Raw genomic sequence first — 17,846 nt, 5'->3', positions numbered from 1 at the left:
AACTTGTCAAATAAACATAAAATAATGTACCCAACCAAGTGCAGGCAGAATGAAACCTGCTAATAAATCGTTCCAGTTTTAAAGAGTAGCACATGTTAATGGTTTGTGGTTTTGAACTTGCATGCCTTTCCTATATTCGTTACATTTAGTCTAAATTGCCATCGCTATGGCTTCTGTCCCCCATTGAACTAGGGTGACCAGACGTCCTCTTTTTCCCGGACATGTCCTACTTTTCAGACCTAAAAAGATGTCCGGGGGGAATTTAAAAATTGTCCGGGATTTTGGTCAATTGCCTCAAAACACATTACATAGCTTACAGTGCATTATAGGGCACGGCGCTGCGTGTCACGTAATCCCTGAGCCGCGTCAGTGCAGGCAGCACTGTTCTCTGTGCGACCCGCCCGGTGTAACGTGTTCTGATTTCTAATTTCCCCAACAATGGGAGAAGCGAAACAGGTGTATCCTATTGGAGGTGATGAACAAGCCCAGGCAAGCAGGCTACGACTTTGTTCGGTAGCCTGCTTGCTACTTGCTAATCAGTAGGTGGGGTCAAAACACTTTGTTTCTCTCTCTCGCTTTTTTGTAACGAGTAACTAAACCACACATTGAAAATGTATCGGAGTAAAAGTACGCAATTAAGTTCGGAAAAATAGTGAAGTAAAAGTGAAAGTCATCAAACATTTTCATACTCCAGGAAAGTATGAAGTACTCCACAATATACTTAAGTAAAGTAGTGAAGTATTTTTACTTCGTTACTATACAACACTGATGGTGAGTGTTTACCACTGATGCTGGCTGACTTGTGGGCCTGAAGTACGTCTCACAGATTGAGGAGAAGTGTTTTGGCGCCAACTAGTGGTTAAAGTGCGTTAGATCAGTTTTATTAAATCAGACGTGCGCACTCGGAAAGTAAACCTAATTTTGCCTATTAAACAAAATATATTGTTTATCTTTAAACAGTTAAAAAAAAAACTAGTTTTTATTAATTATTTCAGTATCTACGTGTTTTTTTTATTGGTCTTTTTCTTATTGGTCTCTTTTCTAAAATTGCGAAACGACGGACTCCTACACGAAACTAAGGGTTAAATCGGTTTCGAAATGTATCCAGTGTTTTTTAAAAAAAATCTATTTCTTCAGTTGAAAACTCTTCTATTCATTGTTTTAAATAAAGATATTTTAAAACATGTTTAACATTTATATAAAGTCACAATGTCCTCTGAGCAAGTTGCACTTTTACTCTTCCAAATGCATCATTTGTAGGTGATCATTGGGTTACGAGATCCACAGCTGCAAAGAGCTGACGGTTAAAGTTAGAATACATTTCAAATGATTTTTTTTTTTTTATTACCATTACCATGGAGACTAAACATGTTTCGGGTTTTTTTGTTTGTTTGTTTTTTTTTTTTTTGCATCATTTAACATGCCTATCTTTCATTCAAAACTCTAAATGAAATAAAACCGAGAATGAAACAGATTATCTTAAATTTAGTCTCTCAAAACACAAACTTAACTAGTCATTTCACCAGTTAAGTTCTTCGACATTTCTCCATGAATTCCCACTGAGCAACAAATCACATCACCCGTCCCTCCTTTCAACAGAAAATGTTTTATTCACGTTATTACTATAAACGACTCTTAGCACTTGTGTTGTGGGCTAACACTGTAAAGTACGTCAACAATATTTCTCAGACTGTTAAAATGTCCAGTGTCCTGACACTGGACATCCACTAAACCAAGCAGTTCAGTGGAAGCACGTTGTCTTTTCCATTTTTTTAGAATAAATACTAACATTGTTTAGCATTTGAACCAAAATCAAGGTATCCAAGGAGACGCGGGAAGGCTTTTCCAGACAGAATATACTTTCCGGGGCATTTTTTAAAAAGTGGGACAACTTTCATCCAGTTACCTAGCATTGGACACCAAAACATTGTCGTGAACGGCTGCGATAGACTGATGCGTGTGTCTGACTGGACCACAGAGAAACGATGAAAAAGAAAGACAGTCTAATTCAGGTGTTTTGCCTGTTGTCAGTCGCCTCAGGTAATGACTAAATTTATTATTATTTATTTTTTTTTTGCTACTGCCAAGCATTCTGTGATTTTTATGCAGTTTTATTAATTTATTTATTTTTGTGGTGGAATTGCTGGTGAGACGGAGGTTAGCGGTTACGTAGACGTGTTTAACCCGGGATTTAACTGAAATAAGTTAAAACGTACTTTGACATTTGTTAAGTTTAATATGCAAATGAAGTGTTTAACATTTCTTGACGCTAAAGAAGTGCCTCTTACTACACTGTACTACACCAAACAATTACACGTTAAGATTTTATGATGCTACAGCAATTTTTTTTTTTTTTTTTTGCCTCAGTTCAGATCACATTTAACCACCGACAACAGATTTTCAGTAAAAGTTTTTAACTTTCAGTAAAAGTGGTAAAAATCTTCAGTGGTGTGAGTAACAATTCCGGATGTCCAAGAATCACAGGAACATATTATTATTATTATTATTATTATTATTATTATTATTATTATTATTATTATTATTATTATTATTATTATTATTATTATTATTATTATCGTCCCAAAGGCAGTCTTAGATCACACACCAGTGGTCATCCATAATCAACTAATTTCCCAGGTGGATTCTTACAAATTTCTTAGAATACAAATTGGTAAATAAACTCTCATACGCTGTTCAGGTTGACTGCGTCTGCAGGGTGGTTTGGTTGAAAAGCTTTTTTTCTTCTTCTTCTTCAAATTTTTATAATTTGATTTATTGGATATTTTTTTAGCATGACGGTGAAACAGAAACGTGGCATCAGTCAAATGACTTCTTTCGCCACAATGACTTTGTTTTCATCGTCAAATCTCGCCACAAATCTCGAGATTTGATCCACCGCGAGAACTGGACGGTGTCATTGTCACATGTTCCAGCCTTCCTGTCTTCCTGGCCCCACTCACACCGCTGTAGAACCCATTTACAGCACACCCAAATATAATAATAACTCTTTTATAAAAATAAAAACTAAAAACTTTGCTACTCTGCTTCCCATTCTCTCAGCCCTCTCAAAGAAAGCTACTGTATTGGGTGATTTTATTACTTACTTATTTATTTTGTTAAGCTTTGAAATGGACATGAGCTGTTGGAGGCACTGAAGACACGTTCAATAAGCGAGAATATTAGAGGGTGTCGTTCAAAAGTTCATTTATGTCAGTAACTCAGTTCACAAACTGATGGATGTTTGAAGACCTTTATTTCTGTAATACCAATTTTATACTTGCACTTTATGAAAACACAGTACTTAACATTTGCACAATTTAAAATATGTTTAATTTGGAGATATGGGCTTAATAAAAACAGCATGTTTAAGGTTATTTTTAAAAGGTAGTTTTGAAAATAAACAAGTCTCATTAGAACATATATTCTAACTTACTGAATATGATTGTAGGCCTTATTTATTCTATTGTTACAGTGAAGCCTGTTTGTTCTGCCAACTTTCACTCATTTTCCTCCAGTTATTGAATCTATTGTGCAAATGACATGCTAGTTAGTCACGATTTGTACCCATCTTTAGAAATTAAATGACAGACTCTGTTTTACTAATTCGTCATCGGGGTACAATGTTGACTGTCGAAAATAAACTGAACAAACTTTGAAAAAATGTAGCTGCATGTAATTTACCATTTATATTCAAGCACTTCCACATATTTCTCACAGCTGCTATAAAGTATTCCACACTGAAGGCTGTTTTCACATCTTGATGGTGCCGGTTTCTTATACCTGTTATGATTGTGATTTTTTTAATTTATTTTTTGCTCCATAGGAATAGGCATTGGGTTTCTGCTGAGGTTAACAGTTGGCCTACGCAATAAGGTTATGAAACAGTGGATCAAAATACCAGGGAATATACTTCTGTATGTGCTTCAGATGTTCGCTGTCCCCCTCATTGTGACAAGCGTGCTTGCAGGCAAGCTACATTTAAATCTAAATTCTCAATGTATTAACTTATTGTTATACGGGTAGATATAAAAGGTGCTCTCTCACTTATTTTTTGTGGATATTCTGTATGAATGTTGCCGAAAACACTTATTTATGTAAGCATCTAGATCTCGACGAGTCTAATTCACAAGAGTGTATTTCTTGTGAATAAGAAATAAATCATTCACAAGAAATAAAAGGTGTTAGAAGATGAAGATCAGTTCAGACACTTAGACTATTGTTAGGCCATTATTACATAAACTAGGATGTTGTCCTGTTTCTTGCTCAGGCACAAGATGAAATTCTGGTTCTGCTCTCTTTTCTCAGGAGTAACTGGACTAAACACCAAAATGTCCAGGAAAATAGCCTTGATCACAGGAGCCTACGTCTCTTTCTCTACCATTTATTCTTCATCTTATGGTAACTTTATAAAGTGCAGTGTAGATTGATAGACTGTCATAGTGTCTATTGTGTTATCAAGTGAGAATGCATTCATCAAAATGCTGCTGTTCATACATTTTTCACTCTGCAGAAACAATTTATGCATCAAAATGTAGCAAATATTTGAGCAAATATTAGTGTCGCTGCTGTAGATCTTGCAGTTTTCTTTCAAGCCTTCCCGGAGCACAGGTATGTCTCCGGGATTGTTTTCTTCCCTGTGTTTCCCTCTTCTGCTGCACTTAGATCCGTTTGTGTTCGGCTTTCTTCTGGTCTTTCTGTCTTCAGCCCTCCTCTGGCCTGTCTCTCTCTTTAACTTCCTTCATTTCTGTCTCTCCATTCAGTTTTTTCAAAACTCTTTCTGGCATCTGTTGCAGTGTTCATTCTGCAGATATGCATTCTCACGGCTGTTTTGCACGGAACAGCAATTTTTCTAGTTGCTTTTCACATCCTGCCTGAGACTTTGTGTTGCAGCAATGTCTCTGGTGATCACAGTAAAGCCTGGTGTGGGAGAACAGCATGCAAGTGGAGAACCGGATCTTTCCGCTCCCTTCTCCATGCATGTGGTCTTAATGGATCTCTTGAGGTGAGAGGACAAGTGTTTAATTCAATTCAGTTCAATCCAATTCAAGTTTAACTGTGTATGGCAAATTTCAGCAACAAGGCAGTTAAAGATGTTTTACATCATAAAAACACAAAATTCAAAGTCAGAGAACACACAGGCAACAATTAAAGCATTACATTTTGTCAAGTGACACCGTTACTTATCATAATGTTTGTGAATGTTACATTTAACTGTGGTGACGCGTGAACAACGCAAGGCTCGGGGTCTCCCAAGAATTAGCTGTTTAGCGATTTTCTATTTACCTTTGACCGGACTATTCAACCAGAATTGCTCGGCATTGCTGCTCTACAGCAAACCAGGAGTTTCTGGACATTTTGACTCCAAACTCTGACAGTTTTATCTCCGACTCATCCCAGAGATCTCCACAACACCAGAGGCTGGTCGCACTTTCTGGCCAGTCCGCGCTGATGGCACCGAGAACGCAAACAAAGGCAGGGTACGCGTGGAGGGCTGCGGGCTAAGCTAAAGCTTGGTGGCAGATAGTTCTCAGTTCCTGAGACTGAGGTTGCTTCAGACAGGGGATGAGTCTGATGTTTCATTTCAGACCGTTGCGTTTTGCATTTCTGATTTTTTGTAAATTTTCTTCTAGTGCTGCGGTTTACACTGTTAGGTTCTGGGGTTTTTGTGGGTTCTTTTTTTTTCCCGCCTGCTTCTTCACTGTTCTACCCACTAGAGGGCGCCAGTGGCCATCGCCATGGTGAGGCGTGTCCCACGCTGCAACTCACCTGTGTTGTATCAGCTCATCATCTCCGGGATTCTTAAGGAGCAGACTGCCAGCACTTCATCGCCTGAGTGTTATGCCAGTAATGGTACCCAGAGCCCTCTAGAGCTATTTCTTTGTGCTTTCCTTAGATTTACTCGCAGTAATCCTTCGCTGTTTCCCTGTGTACAGGTGTTTCCTCGTGAGTTCCCGAGAAGATTCCATTTTGGTTTCTTTGATTCCCTTTTTCGTGACGCCGTGGATTATACCCACTGGTCGCCCGAGCCCCACCGTCATCTCCTCCGTCTGATCCCTAGCAGACTCCACATATCTTCAGCTGGCTGTCGGACCGCTCCTCCGTTTGTCCCACCGCACTCGAACTTACCTGTCCGCCCTCCACCGCAGAACTAGTGATGGTGAGATGAAGCCTCATGAGGCATTGAACCACTTGAGCCAACTGGTTCGAGAAAGGGTTCATTTCTTGAAGCTTCATGTGCACACGAAACCACCTACTGGCCAGGTGTATAATCACAGCCAGCTGTATCTTAACACGTGTGATGCATTGAATTTTTGTCTATTATGGCTCTTGGGAATGACTTCACAAAAGGTGTAGGACGAAATCATTTGTCTACATAAATTATGTATACACATATGTGTATAATAAAATGTTGTTTGAATGTATCCTCTGTGTGTAATTATTCCCAAAATAGTAGTGTCATGTGATATGGCATGTTGTGTAATAATGTTTTTCTGTGACTCTAGAAAAATGGCCTGGGCTTAATCAGGCAGAGGACAGTGAAAGTGCCTGTGGAACTAGGGAGGGGGCAGTGAATAGGCTAATGCTTGTGTAACTTGGATGATTTCATGCATTTTTTATTAAGAAACAACAATTTCTCCACAATTTTTGGTTTCACACGATTTCTCTTTTTTGACACTACATGGATGAGGTGTTATTATTGTACCCCAACTCCTTGGAGCACAATACACACCTCACCTTTACAGAAAATAAGAAACAGTGAAAAATACAGTTCCTCATAGGCAAACCTAATGCATCTGCAAATGTTCAGCTCACCTTATCAAATCGAAATGTTCCCATATAGGGGAAATCCTCCTCTTTCTCGCCGGCTCCATCCTACTCCTATCCTGTCCTCGCGCTCCTAAATCTCCTATCTATCTCTCTCCTAAACTCTCCAAACACCAAACTAACTGTCTCAAACTAAATAACCACTATCCAAACTCTGCTATCCAAACTATCAAAACTCTATCTACTCTCTCAACTGACCGCAACTCGCCTACAACAACCCACATTTTGAATGGAGCCTGTGGGGTTTCTAAAGCTGTCAAACCCCGCGCCAAACTCTGAGCCACTTCCCGAGGCAGTCACGTGGTACAGCCGGGCAGCGAGGCTTCGGACGTCATCGTTTTCGGCTCCTCCCCTAAATGAAGCAAGCTTCGATACGCGCTTCACGGAAACGCCCCCTCCATTACTCGACACACGCCACGGCATATCACGTAACATCACTACGCAGAACCCTCGACTGGATTTCGAGCCGCTCCTCCACCATCTCTCGTGGAACCAGGATCTCTGTAAGGACCCACACTAGGAGACCAAAGCCTCGAACCTACAGTATCAACCCTCCCGGACGAACAAGTCCTCCACAACAATGAACAGACGTCGCAGTGAGCCCGTTCCAGAACCCATTTACCCATTTGTTTGCAATAAATATCATTTTACTGATTTCTGTCTCTCCTGTGGTCGTTCTGCATCTGGGTAAAAAAGTTAGACACCAACATGACATACACAATATTCCTGCTTTTCAGCATATTCAGTTTACTGCATAGAGAAATTAAAACAGAGATTATCTTTATCAGCAACTATGATTTAAAACTGTCTTGGTTGATGTGAAATGATCATATTGAACTCTGGTGAAAATAATGGCCTCAGGTTTTGTGTCCTTTACATTTACAAGCTCAGTTGTTTGTTTTTTCTGACTCTCCTTTTACTCACGTAGGAACATGTTTCCAGAGAGCTTCCTTCAGGCTTTCTTCGAGCAGGTATGTTTTTATTCAGAACTACAGCTCACTGTGCAACTTCCTATGTTGGGTTTGGAAGGTTTCCAAATAGTTCTTCTTTTTTTTTTTTCTCAGTACAAGACTGAGATTGTTCATGTCACAAAAGATCAAACTATAACCTACGTGGTGAGTATTTTCTTCTGATCGTTGTTCTTATTCTAGAACACCTTCCAAAAAGCGTTGATAAACTAGAGCTTTTTCACATTTTGTCATTTTACAACCCCAAACTTCTAAGTATTTTGTTTAGGTTTTAAGCAGTCAGTCAACGCAAAAGAGTACTTTACTGTGAAGAGGAAGAGAAAATCTGGATGGCTTTAATTTAAAACATGAAAGGAGAGGTGGTGTTTCTTTTCAGCTCACCTCAGGGGCAGTTGTGGCTTTCTGTGGCGGTCATTGAGCAGGAGGAGGGGCACATCACAGGGGAACGCAGAGACAAGCAACACACTTGTTCTCAAAACACTTGCACTATTGGTTTAGACGAGACCAGTTAACGCAACAATAATATTTCTCTGGGCAGTGGGTGGAACAATTTCCACATCTTGCCACAAATGTTCTGTTGTATTTAGGCCCGGATTTGACCATAACGATCTAATAGATGGTTGTGCGTTCACGTAAACCCATCCATTGTAGATCTGGTTGTATATTTAGAGTGACTATTTGCTCCAAGGGAAAGATCTTTCCTAGTCTCAACTCTCAAGTCTTCTGGCCCCCTAAAACAAGTTTTAATCCTAGATTGTCTGGGATTTCGTGCCATCCATCTTCCTATTCCTAAGACTGTCAATTGCTTCCCTGTAACAGAAAAGCAAGTGAGCATACATGTGGATAACTGAATGTGTAGGGCTACTGGAGGGGTTACATAGCTAAATACTCAAAGAACTTTTTTTTCTATTTTTATACATTATGCCATACTTTGGATTGGTCTTTTATAGAATAAATGCAAATAAAACATCAAATACATCAAAGTTAATGACTGTAGTTAGACTTATTATGGAAAAGTGATATGTATTGTTGAATATGTTGTTGTGCTCATACAATATTTCTCTTGGAGAGTGAAAGACAGCATATTTGTGTTTGTAGCCACGCAATGACAGTGAGATGCGACTGATAGGCACCTATGTTCCTGGAGCCAACATGCTAGGACTGATCATCTGGTCTTTCACCATCGGCATCCTGTTAAACAGGGTGGGAGACCAGGCAAAAAGCACTGTGAATGTCATTCAATACATCAACGATGCAATAAAAATCATAGTCCACTGGTTCGTGTGGTAAGATTACAATTCAGTATACAATTTTACGCTTTTTACCAAATTAGATACATGTTTAATGCACAAAATGTTCCCTTAATTAGTCGAGGTCAGACGTAAGGATAAATCATAATATCAAAGACATGTGATTTCTGTTTTTGAGAAAAATGAATCTGTGGTTAAGTAAATTTAACATAACTCAAACTGTGAAATCAACAATAAAAAAAAAATCTAGTTTGTATCTTTACACAAATACATACAGTATTGAGGTCAAAAGCATTTGTTCAAAATACAAGACATTGTAAAACATTTTTCAGATAATAAATTGTTTAAGTACCAAGAGCCTATCTTTTTAAGTTCATCCACACAACAAAAAGCAGTCTTGTTATCTTTACTGTGTTTCTTTCTGTATTTCAAAACACCAACCTAAGTCATCAGAGTTCCCAAGCACTCTGATGTCTGCGGGACCAGCTGTGATTTGAAGTACACTGATAAAAACATCTTCTGCTGTGTCTACTTAAAAATATGAAGTTAAATTAAGTTAAAGCTTAACGTTCAGGACATCCTCAGACCTTACTCCATTCCTGCTGAAGCAAATCTGCAAACCGAAGAGAAAGTCTTGAACGTTTGTCCAGCAGATTCTGTGTTGAAAAATAAAATATGCACTATGATGTTTTTTTTTTTTTTTATGTATATAGGTTAACAAAGAATAATGCTGTGGTTGGTGACGTAGGCAGAAAAAATACATTTGATGAGATTAACACTGACAGTAGCAAAAAAACAAAAAAACAACTGTAACAAAAAGTGTGGCTACATTGGTTAAAAACTTTATTTGGGAAACGTCCTTGGGTGAAAAAAGTGAAGACAAAGCATGAATTTTGAATTTTTGTAAATAATAGACTAAATAGAATTTGTACAACTTCCATGAAGGAACAGTTTGTGTAATATTTTATTGTCGTAATACTTGTCATTGATTGTCTGCCCCGAATGTAGTTTTCCAAAGAACTAATAAAATCTTAGAAAAATTACAAATTTAACAAACTACCACTTCTTTCCATATTTAAGTTTGAGCAGAGAAACAAATAAAAATCAAGTATTAAGTTTTAAAAACTTTATTTTTTTTTAGACAATAAGTTTGCATGATTTTTTAACTTAGGTGAACTAATTAGATTTTACAGTGAACTTGCATATTTCATTTACACTAAACATGTCGAGTGCTTTATACAAAGTTCTGTTTAACCTGCTTTACAAAATTAAGTTAACTTAGATTTTATGTTTCAAAGAAGTATGTAAGTAACTAAAACAAAGAACAGTCTTGCTTGATCAACATAAATAAATCATGCAAATAGTTGCCTTTATCTTTCTAAGTAGACAGAAAAGAATGTTTATCATCCTTGCAGGATACCTGTTTGACAAACAGTTAATCAAAATAAATTTGGACACCCATTTCTTTAACCTCTTTTCTTGACCGTTTTTTGTTTGTTTTTTTGTTTGTTTCAGGTATTTGCCAATTGGAGTTTTGTTCCTGATCGCAGACAGTGTGTTGAATGTGGAAGACTGGCGAGAGGCCGTGAAACTTGTGAAGTTTGCAGGGGTGGTTTGTATGGGGTATGTCCACTTTGTCTGTTTCAACTTTGTTGCCAAATTGAGATCACTGCTCATGAGATGGCAGCACTGAACTCTACACAAGAAGGAAAGAAAACAGTTAGCAGTAGCACTGATTTCACTGAGATTTTTCTCCTTCTTTATGTTTAGTGGATGAAGACGCTGCAAAGACCCGTTCTTTTGAATACAATTATTGTCAGCTGATTTACCCCAAACATCCAGTCCAGTTCAAGCAGTTTCCTTCAGAGGTTGTGTTTGGCCTTAGAGGTTTGTTAGAGAACCTTAGTGAACAAACGGCATCATGAACACCAAGAAACTCAGCAGACAGGTCAGGGAGAAAGTTGAGGAGACGTTTAAATCAGGCTCCGTTTCTAAAACAATATCCCAAGATAAGGAAGAGGAAGAGGGTTAAGGACTTTGCATAGTTGAGCTGAACTACCAAAATCAGTTCTCGTTGTGCCGCTGCTGACAGGATCTGGGCTGGAGGTGAGCGGCTGTGAATAGAAGTTACTGCAGAACCTCAACTGATAAAGATTTGGTCCATAGCATTGGAGCTCACTAAATATCACATAAACATTAGCGAAAATAATGTACCTTTAATTTGGACCATAGCATAAAACCAATCATGCCACAATTAAATAAATCAAGATGTCCCAAAAGAAGGGGTGGACCAGCATACAGGTCTACCAGATTCCTGTGTTGTTTAATATATGGATGACACAGGCAACTGCCCAGGGCACCAACTCTAAGGGTAGACATGAACACACCAGGATAACTGGCTATGCTAGTCACTGAATCAGTCACTGATTATTGGGCATTACTTGATGTTGTGTGTTTGAGATCAAACCCAGCTCAGACACAAAGACTGCAGATAACATCAGATTGTTCTGCCTTGACAACAAATAAGAATCAAATCAATGTAGCGCTCCTCCATCTCACTCATGGTGAAACACAGGATCCAAAAACATGCCACTAAGCACCCTGGGAAATCGTTCCCACTCCTGTCTTTTTCTTCTTTCAGTTTTTTTTTTGGTGTTAACCTAATATCTCTAGTTTAATCAACTCTTGGAGGTTTGACAAAATTAAGAAAAAGTTAGCACAACGTACTACTGTAATTATCTTTAACAAACCCATACATTTAGGTTCAAAATCTACACTCGGTAAATTTATTTGACTTAAAGAGTAGAGGACAGTAGACGCAATTAATACAGTATATTAATACACATACAGTGTGAGCTGAATACAGGTCAATTCTGGAAGAAAATTTGTAGCGAGGTCCATCTTCCTTCAGCTCAACGACTCTAAAACTGCAACTAAAGCTAAAATGAAACATCCCTAGACTCTGGAAGACAGAAATGGTCTCAAGTTCCAGTTCTCAAGGGTCAGTGTCCAGCAACATTTAGATGCCACTCTGCTTCAGTAAAATTGAGTGCAATATTGTCTCATTAGCAGAGCTCTATAGAGCCTGACTGCATGCTAGTGATGCATTTTCACCATTTCATTCAAGTGTGTAGGACAAGGGAAACGTCTAAAAGTTCGAGGACACTGGCCCTTGAGGACTAGAGTTTGAGACCACTTGCTTAGATCAAAGCTTATTTGTGTGTTAGAATGACCCAGTGAAAGTCTAGATCAATATCCTTTTGATAATATGTGGCAGAAAGCTTTGTGTTCACACCCTGCATCTAATCTGAGCTTATGCTATTTCGCAGCGAAGAATGTGACAAATGTTGTTTCTATGGAAGAGCAAAGCTGGTGGAGACATAACCCAACAGACTGCAGCTGGAACTGTAGCAACAGGTTGATCTACAAAGTATAGACTCACTGAGGCTGAATAGAGATGCACAAACATCTTCATGGATGTTACCGGGCAACAATGAGTCATTTTCCTTGCACTTTGCAATGACACACTACTATGTGTTAGCATATTAAGTCCCCCCAAACATATTAAGCAGTGTGGCTTACCATGACAAAATTCATAAGTGTCAAAGTTGAAGGCCAGTGAATACTTTTTTGTGTCTTGATAACACAGAGCATGACTTCGTTGTCTCTTTCAGACTGGGATTCTACGCCTTTCTTATTCTTCCCTTGGCTTATTTAGCGATAGTCAGAAAGAACCCCCTTAAAGTCTTCAAGAATATCTCCAAGGCTCTGACAACTGCATTTATTGTCGCATCCAGGTGAGATGTTCTGTTTGTTTGTTGTCAAAGAGTGACACTTTTCTAGTTTCCCCGTATGAACGGCGCACCAATAAAGGATGTGCTTTCTGCCAAAGCACCGCCGCTCTACCTATTGCCTTTCAATGCTGTGAAGAGAATGCGAAGGTCAATAAGAAACTCGTCCGCCTCATATTGCCCATCACCGTCAGCCTCAACATGAACGGGACAATAATTTACGAAGTGATCGCTTCCGTCTTTATTACTCAGATAAGTGACATCAAGCTGGAAGTCAGCCAGATAATCGCCATTTGGTAAGCTGCTTCCTCGAAGTGTCTGAAATTGAGAAAAGGTGCATGCTGGGATTGTTAAGAGAAAAGGCTTGACACAATTGTGTGTTGCAGTTGATGTAGTCTGTGCTTGGTTTGCAGCTTGGCTAGTTCCATTGTCACCTTTGGAACTGCAGGGGTCCCAGCAAAAGGAGCTGTGACCACTATCATGGTTCTGACATCTGTGGGACTTCCTGCAAAGGATGCTGCCATGCTGGTGATATTTGAATGGCTTCTGTAAGTTCAACTTGATGCTCCTGTTTAAAAAGTACTTTAACTGTCAAACCGTGTCGTCACCCTGGATGGAGTTACACTGGTCTGCTATCAGAAAGCTTGCCGTTATTTTTGACCAGGACATGATTTTTAATTTGCATGATAAACAAATGTCTAGTGATGTCCTACTTGTGGGGAGGTCTTGGGGAGAGCCTGTATAGCAAAGATTGATAAAACTACCCTTTGTGACTGATGTTGTTACTAGGGATTGTCTGAACCTTTGGGAAAACATAGTTGAGTAACAGCATGTTTGTTCTCCTCTTATGTCCCCTTCAGAGACCATTTCACTACCATGGTGAATATGCTCGCAAACATGATGGGTCTGATTATCATCAATGCTATATGGGAAAAGGAGCTGGTAGTCATGGAAGAAGCAGAAAGGTAATTCAAATCATTAAAAGGATGTGTTCATTCGCAAAGATACAATGTTGCCAAAAGTATTTGCTTCCTGATCCAAGTCATTGAATTCAGGTGTTCCAGTGACTTCCACAGCTGCAGAAGTGTGAAATCTAGCATCGCGACTGAACAAATAGGGTGTTCTGAGAAAGAACAGAGCAATATGAGTGTGGTGCCGAGATTGGATGCTGCCGTTTCAGCACCATACATTTCGCGGAAGTAGTTCAGGAAATGTAAAGACTGGACTGCTTCCAGACTTTACATTTCCTTTACTGGACTCTAGACCGGTGTGGATGTGTTGTCTGGCGTTCCAAGTCCTGCCTCAAAAGTAAGATAAAAAGATGCAACAAAGACTTTCCTCCCTAGACTCTGGAAGACAATATGGCTCTCCACAGAGCGCCTTCTGGCCCTTTACCTCTCATGTGAGGGGAATTTCTTCACAAATCCAAACTGCCAGTTTGCAAAGAGGAAGGTTCTCCAAAAGATTGCTATAAAGGTCATCAAATTATTAGCTGCGGTATCCCCACCCTCGATGGACTCTCCAATTCCTGCTGTCTCAGGAAAGAAAAGAAAAACTTAAATAAAACCCAACAATCATATACTATGCTTAGTCCCAAGTCGTTAAGTGCTTCAAAGGCCTATTGTAGTCATAGTGTTTCTTTTTATAATGCTTCCATCAAATTAATTGGCTTTTTGCGGGCCTACATATGTATTAAAACTCATCAAACTAGGTGAACGCATTAGAACACATTTGTGTGTCATTTCCAGATTTTAAAACGCATCTTCCACTTTAAACACATGTTGACACCTTTTTATCGGAGCATTTCTGAAGTTCACATTTTCTATGAAAAACTGGTCCATATATCAAAATAAAAGGTAGCAGTACCTCCTCTAACTATCCCACTTACTGCTCCACCGAAAAGTAGCTACAACCGTTAACGACTTAGACGGAGGAGAATGTTCTGGATTGTGCAGCTAAAAACATTGAATAAGACCTAAAGGAAGTGACTAATCCTGAGCATTAAATTGGCTACAGGATCGAGATTGAAGGCTCACAGGTGAGCCAGAAGCTAGAACTATTGGCAGCATAGGAAACAAAGATCCTTTAAAGAGCAGATATTGGAATGGAAAACACAGACCTGGAAATGCTAACAGCAGTGCTAGCTGCTCAGAGATCTTTTTATGGGAATAAAATTTTAATAACTCTTACTCTCTCGATCGACCCCCTTCCAGGTCAAGGGTGAGACTCTGCTCCCCGTTCTTCCCCTGTGTTATGGTCGTACTGCAACGAATTTCAGCCTGACTTAGTAATTTCGTCTTCTTCTACTTAATATTCATTCGGGTCGCTTTCGGTGTACGCCTCCTTGCAGAGGTGTGCACTGCAGATCATCGTGTCACATAAACAAGTTTTAACCACACCTGAGTGAAGTTGGCCCCCCCACACGTTTATGCAGCAACATTTTTTGTTTGTGCCGTTATCATGTTAAAGACATTAAGAAATGTTTCTAGAGGTCATGAAAGGTCAACCAGTCACCCCCCACTCCTCCCTCCAACCTTCTACCACCTTCTTCAAATCAGACAAAATTGGTGTCAATCAACTCCACTATGTTTGTGCAGCAAAAGTTTTTGTTTGTGCTGCTTTGGCTTAGAAGATATATTTATGAGAGTTTAAAGGTTACAAGGTCAACCAGTCCCCCCCCCCACACACTTTTATAAAATCAACGAGGGGGTTGGTTGACCTTTTGACCTTTACACTTTTTTTAATATCTTCAAAGCCAAAGAAGCACAAAAGAAAATTTTGATAACATTTTTATTAATATCTTTAGAATCATGAATGAGTTGACACCAATTTTGTCTGATTTGAAGAAGGTGGGGGTGTGGGGGGCTGGTCGACCTTTCATGACCTCTACAAACATTTCTTTATATTTTTTAAATGATAGCGGCACAAACAAAAACTTTTGGTGCACAAACCAGCACAAACGTTTGACACTAATTTTGTCTGATTTCATAAACGTGGGGAGGCTGATTGACCTTTTGAACTTTAAACTTTAATTAATGTCTTCAAAGCCAGAGCAGCACAAACGAAAATCACCGGAAAGTCACCTGAGCGAACAAACCCTCCTTGAGCTCAGCAGTCAGCTGCCGTTGGGCTCTGTTCTCCTCCAGCTACGTCATGAAAACCACTTGGTTTTTTTTCTAGAAGTCAAGCTTTTTGATTAATTTAACATTTCATAACATTCGTTATCTAATTGTGCGTTCACACCATTTCGTGCGTCAAGAGCATCTGGTGTACATTCAAAATCTATGTGGAGGCGCGTCGAGGGCTTGTTGCGGCGCCTTTGAAGCATTCTCTCTTAGACCAACATAACAATGATCTAAATGACTCTGAATGTCTTCAGTTTGGAGTATTTTTCTCTGAAAGGGTTAATAAAATATTGGGGCAAATTCTGGTGAAAATAAATCTGGGATGTAGATTGTTACAAGTCATTTCCACTAAGTGGTAATGACACAATGGGGCACTTTAGTCTCATCGTTATTGACTGTGTCTTACATTTTCCTTGTTAGGACTGATAAAGTTCGTTCCCCCAGTGAGCTCCAGCTGGACTTAATCTGTTTGGAGCCAGATGACGAGGTCATCCCGTCCAACGCCGCCGCATCAGGATCCATTTCACCTAAGTGAGAGGATCATCTCAGCACCATATTAACGCCAACGAGCTGAAACCTCGGGACAGTGATGTCACCATCCTGGGGTGTCTGAGCTGATCATTTCCCTGTTCGCTTATAGTTATTGCTAGTAGGACGGTGCCATAATCAGTTTATTCATCTGTATTCATTTTCCATTTTATTTCGGTTTTTGCCACTTTTAAATTATATACTTATGTGTTCCTAATGCATTTATGTGAAAATTGTTACAAATTATAAGCATTGTTATGTGTTTGAAGGTCACTCATCTTCAGTATTCCAGATTTTATTCTTAAAATAAAAATAAAATATATTAATTTTTCATTTTATTTCAGTTTCTGCCACTTTTAAATGATATATTTATATGTTCCTAATGTAGTTACGTGAAAATTGTTACTGATTATAAGCATTGCTATGTGTTTGAAGATCGTTTATCTTCAGTATTCCAGATTTTATTATTATTTTGCATGTTTACAATGCATGGACTTTACTGTTTTTATACATTTTAGCTTTCTCTTCATATAGTAGAAATATTTCTCCAGTTTTTTCTCTCTAATCAACACGAGCTGCCACAGTTCCCTATCTTCTGCAATTGATTTTCTCCCAATAATAAATCACATTTGTTTATTATCAATAATCAGCATGTTTTATCTGTTTACTTGATTTGATTGTTTGGATCATTTCCTTGTGTATCTAGTGGTTAAATGCCTGTCTTTCTGCTTTTAACCTCTGTGACTTTGTATTAGACTTGAATGTACCATAAGTGTTCTATGCACAACATTTGACTGATTGATACAACAATACTGTGCTTTGTAAATAAATGGTCCTTTACGTTGCATGAAAAGGTTTACTGCTTTCAAATTGAAAATGTCACATCCTCTGAACGCAGGTTGTGCTAGCTGCAGTGTAGCAGAAAGTCAGCTAATGCTCCTGCTCACAGAGAGAGAGCAAGTTTTCTCTCTTGCATGCTCTCAGTTGTGGCACCAGGGGGTGCCATAGCTCCCACTGAAGAAACCCCCCCAAAAAATATCAGATTTTATTTTTTTTTAATATGTGGTTATTGTAATATTTTTCTTGCAAAGCACAATTAATTTAGAAAAGCAACCAATGATTGCATATTGAGAATTTTTTTAAATCCTGTCTCGTAACAGGAAATGAACTTGTACGCCTATTTTCACCTCCAGTAAACCATTGGAAAGAGCAAGTAACGTGAAGAAAGATAGTTTTCTACAAGCCAAATTTCCAATCATGGAGTCAACAGCTCAGAAGAAAACTGTGCATAAAACAAAATATAAAATATAATAATATAAAATCATTTAAAATTGCAGCCTGCATATAAAATTGCAGCTT

General features: G+C 38.8%; 1 protein-coding gene across 2 annotated transcripts; it reads left to right on the top strand.

The window, feature by feature from the left end:
• The first annotated feature begins 7,272 nt into the window (after positions 1–7,272).
• Positions 7,273–17,332, top strand: LOC116732081 (excitatory amino acid transporter 3-like). Of its 2 annotated transcripts, XM_032582142.1 has the most exons (10): positions 7,273–7,421; positions 7,754–7,796; positions 7,890–7,940; positions 8,892–9,079; positions 10,559–10,666; positions 12,718–12,840; positions 12,936–13,130; positions 13,248–13,382; positions 13,695–13,799; positions 16,380–17,332. In XM_032582142.1, exons 2-10 carry the CDS (start codon positions 7,758–7,760, stop codon positions 16,492–16,494), a joined length of 1,059 nt encoding a protein of 352 aa, XP_032438033.1. In that variant the 5' UTR covers positions 7,273–7,421; positions 7,754–7,757; the 3' UTR covers positions 16,495–17,332. The 2 variants fall into 2 exon arrangements, with proteins under 2 accessions (XP_032438033.1, XP_032437956.1); XM_032582065.1 differs by having other exon boundaries at positions 7,273–7,796.
• The last annotated feature ends 514 nt before the right edge of the window (positions 17,333–17,846 follow it).

This window comes from Xiphophorus hellerii, chromosome 1 (assembly GCF_003331165.1).
Source record: "Xiphophorus hellerii strain 12219 chromosome 1, Xiphophorus_hellerii-4.1, whole genome shotgun sequence".
Taxonomy (NCBI): domain Eukaryota; kingdom Metazoa; phylum Chordata; class Actinopteri; order Cyprinodontiformes; family Poeciliidae; genus Xiphophorus; species Xiphophorus hellerii.
This window is presented reverse-complemented; position numbering and strand designations above follow the sequence as displayed.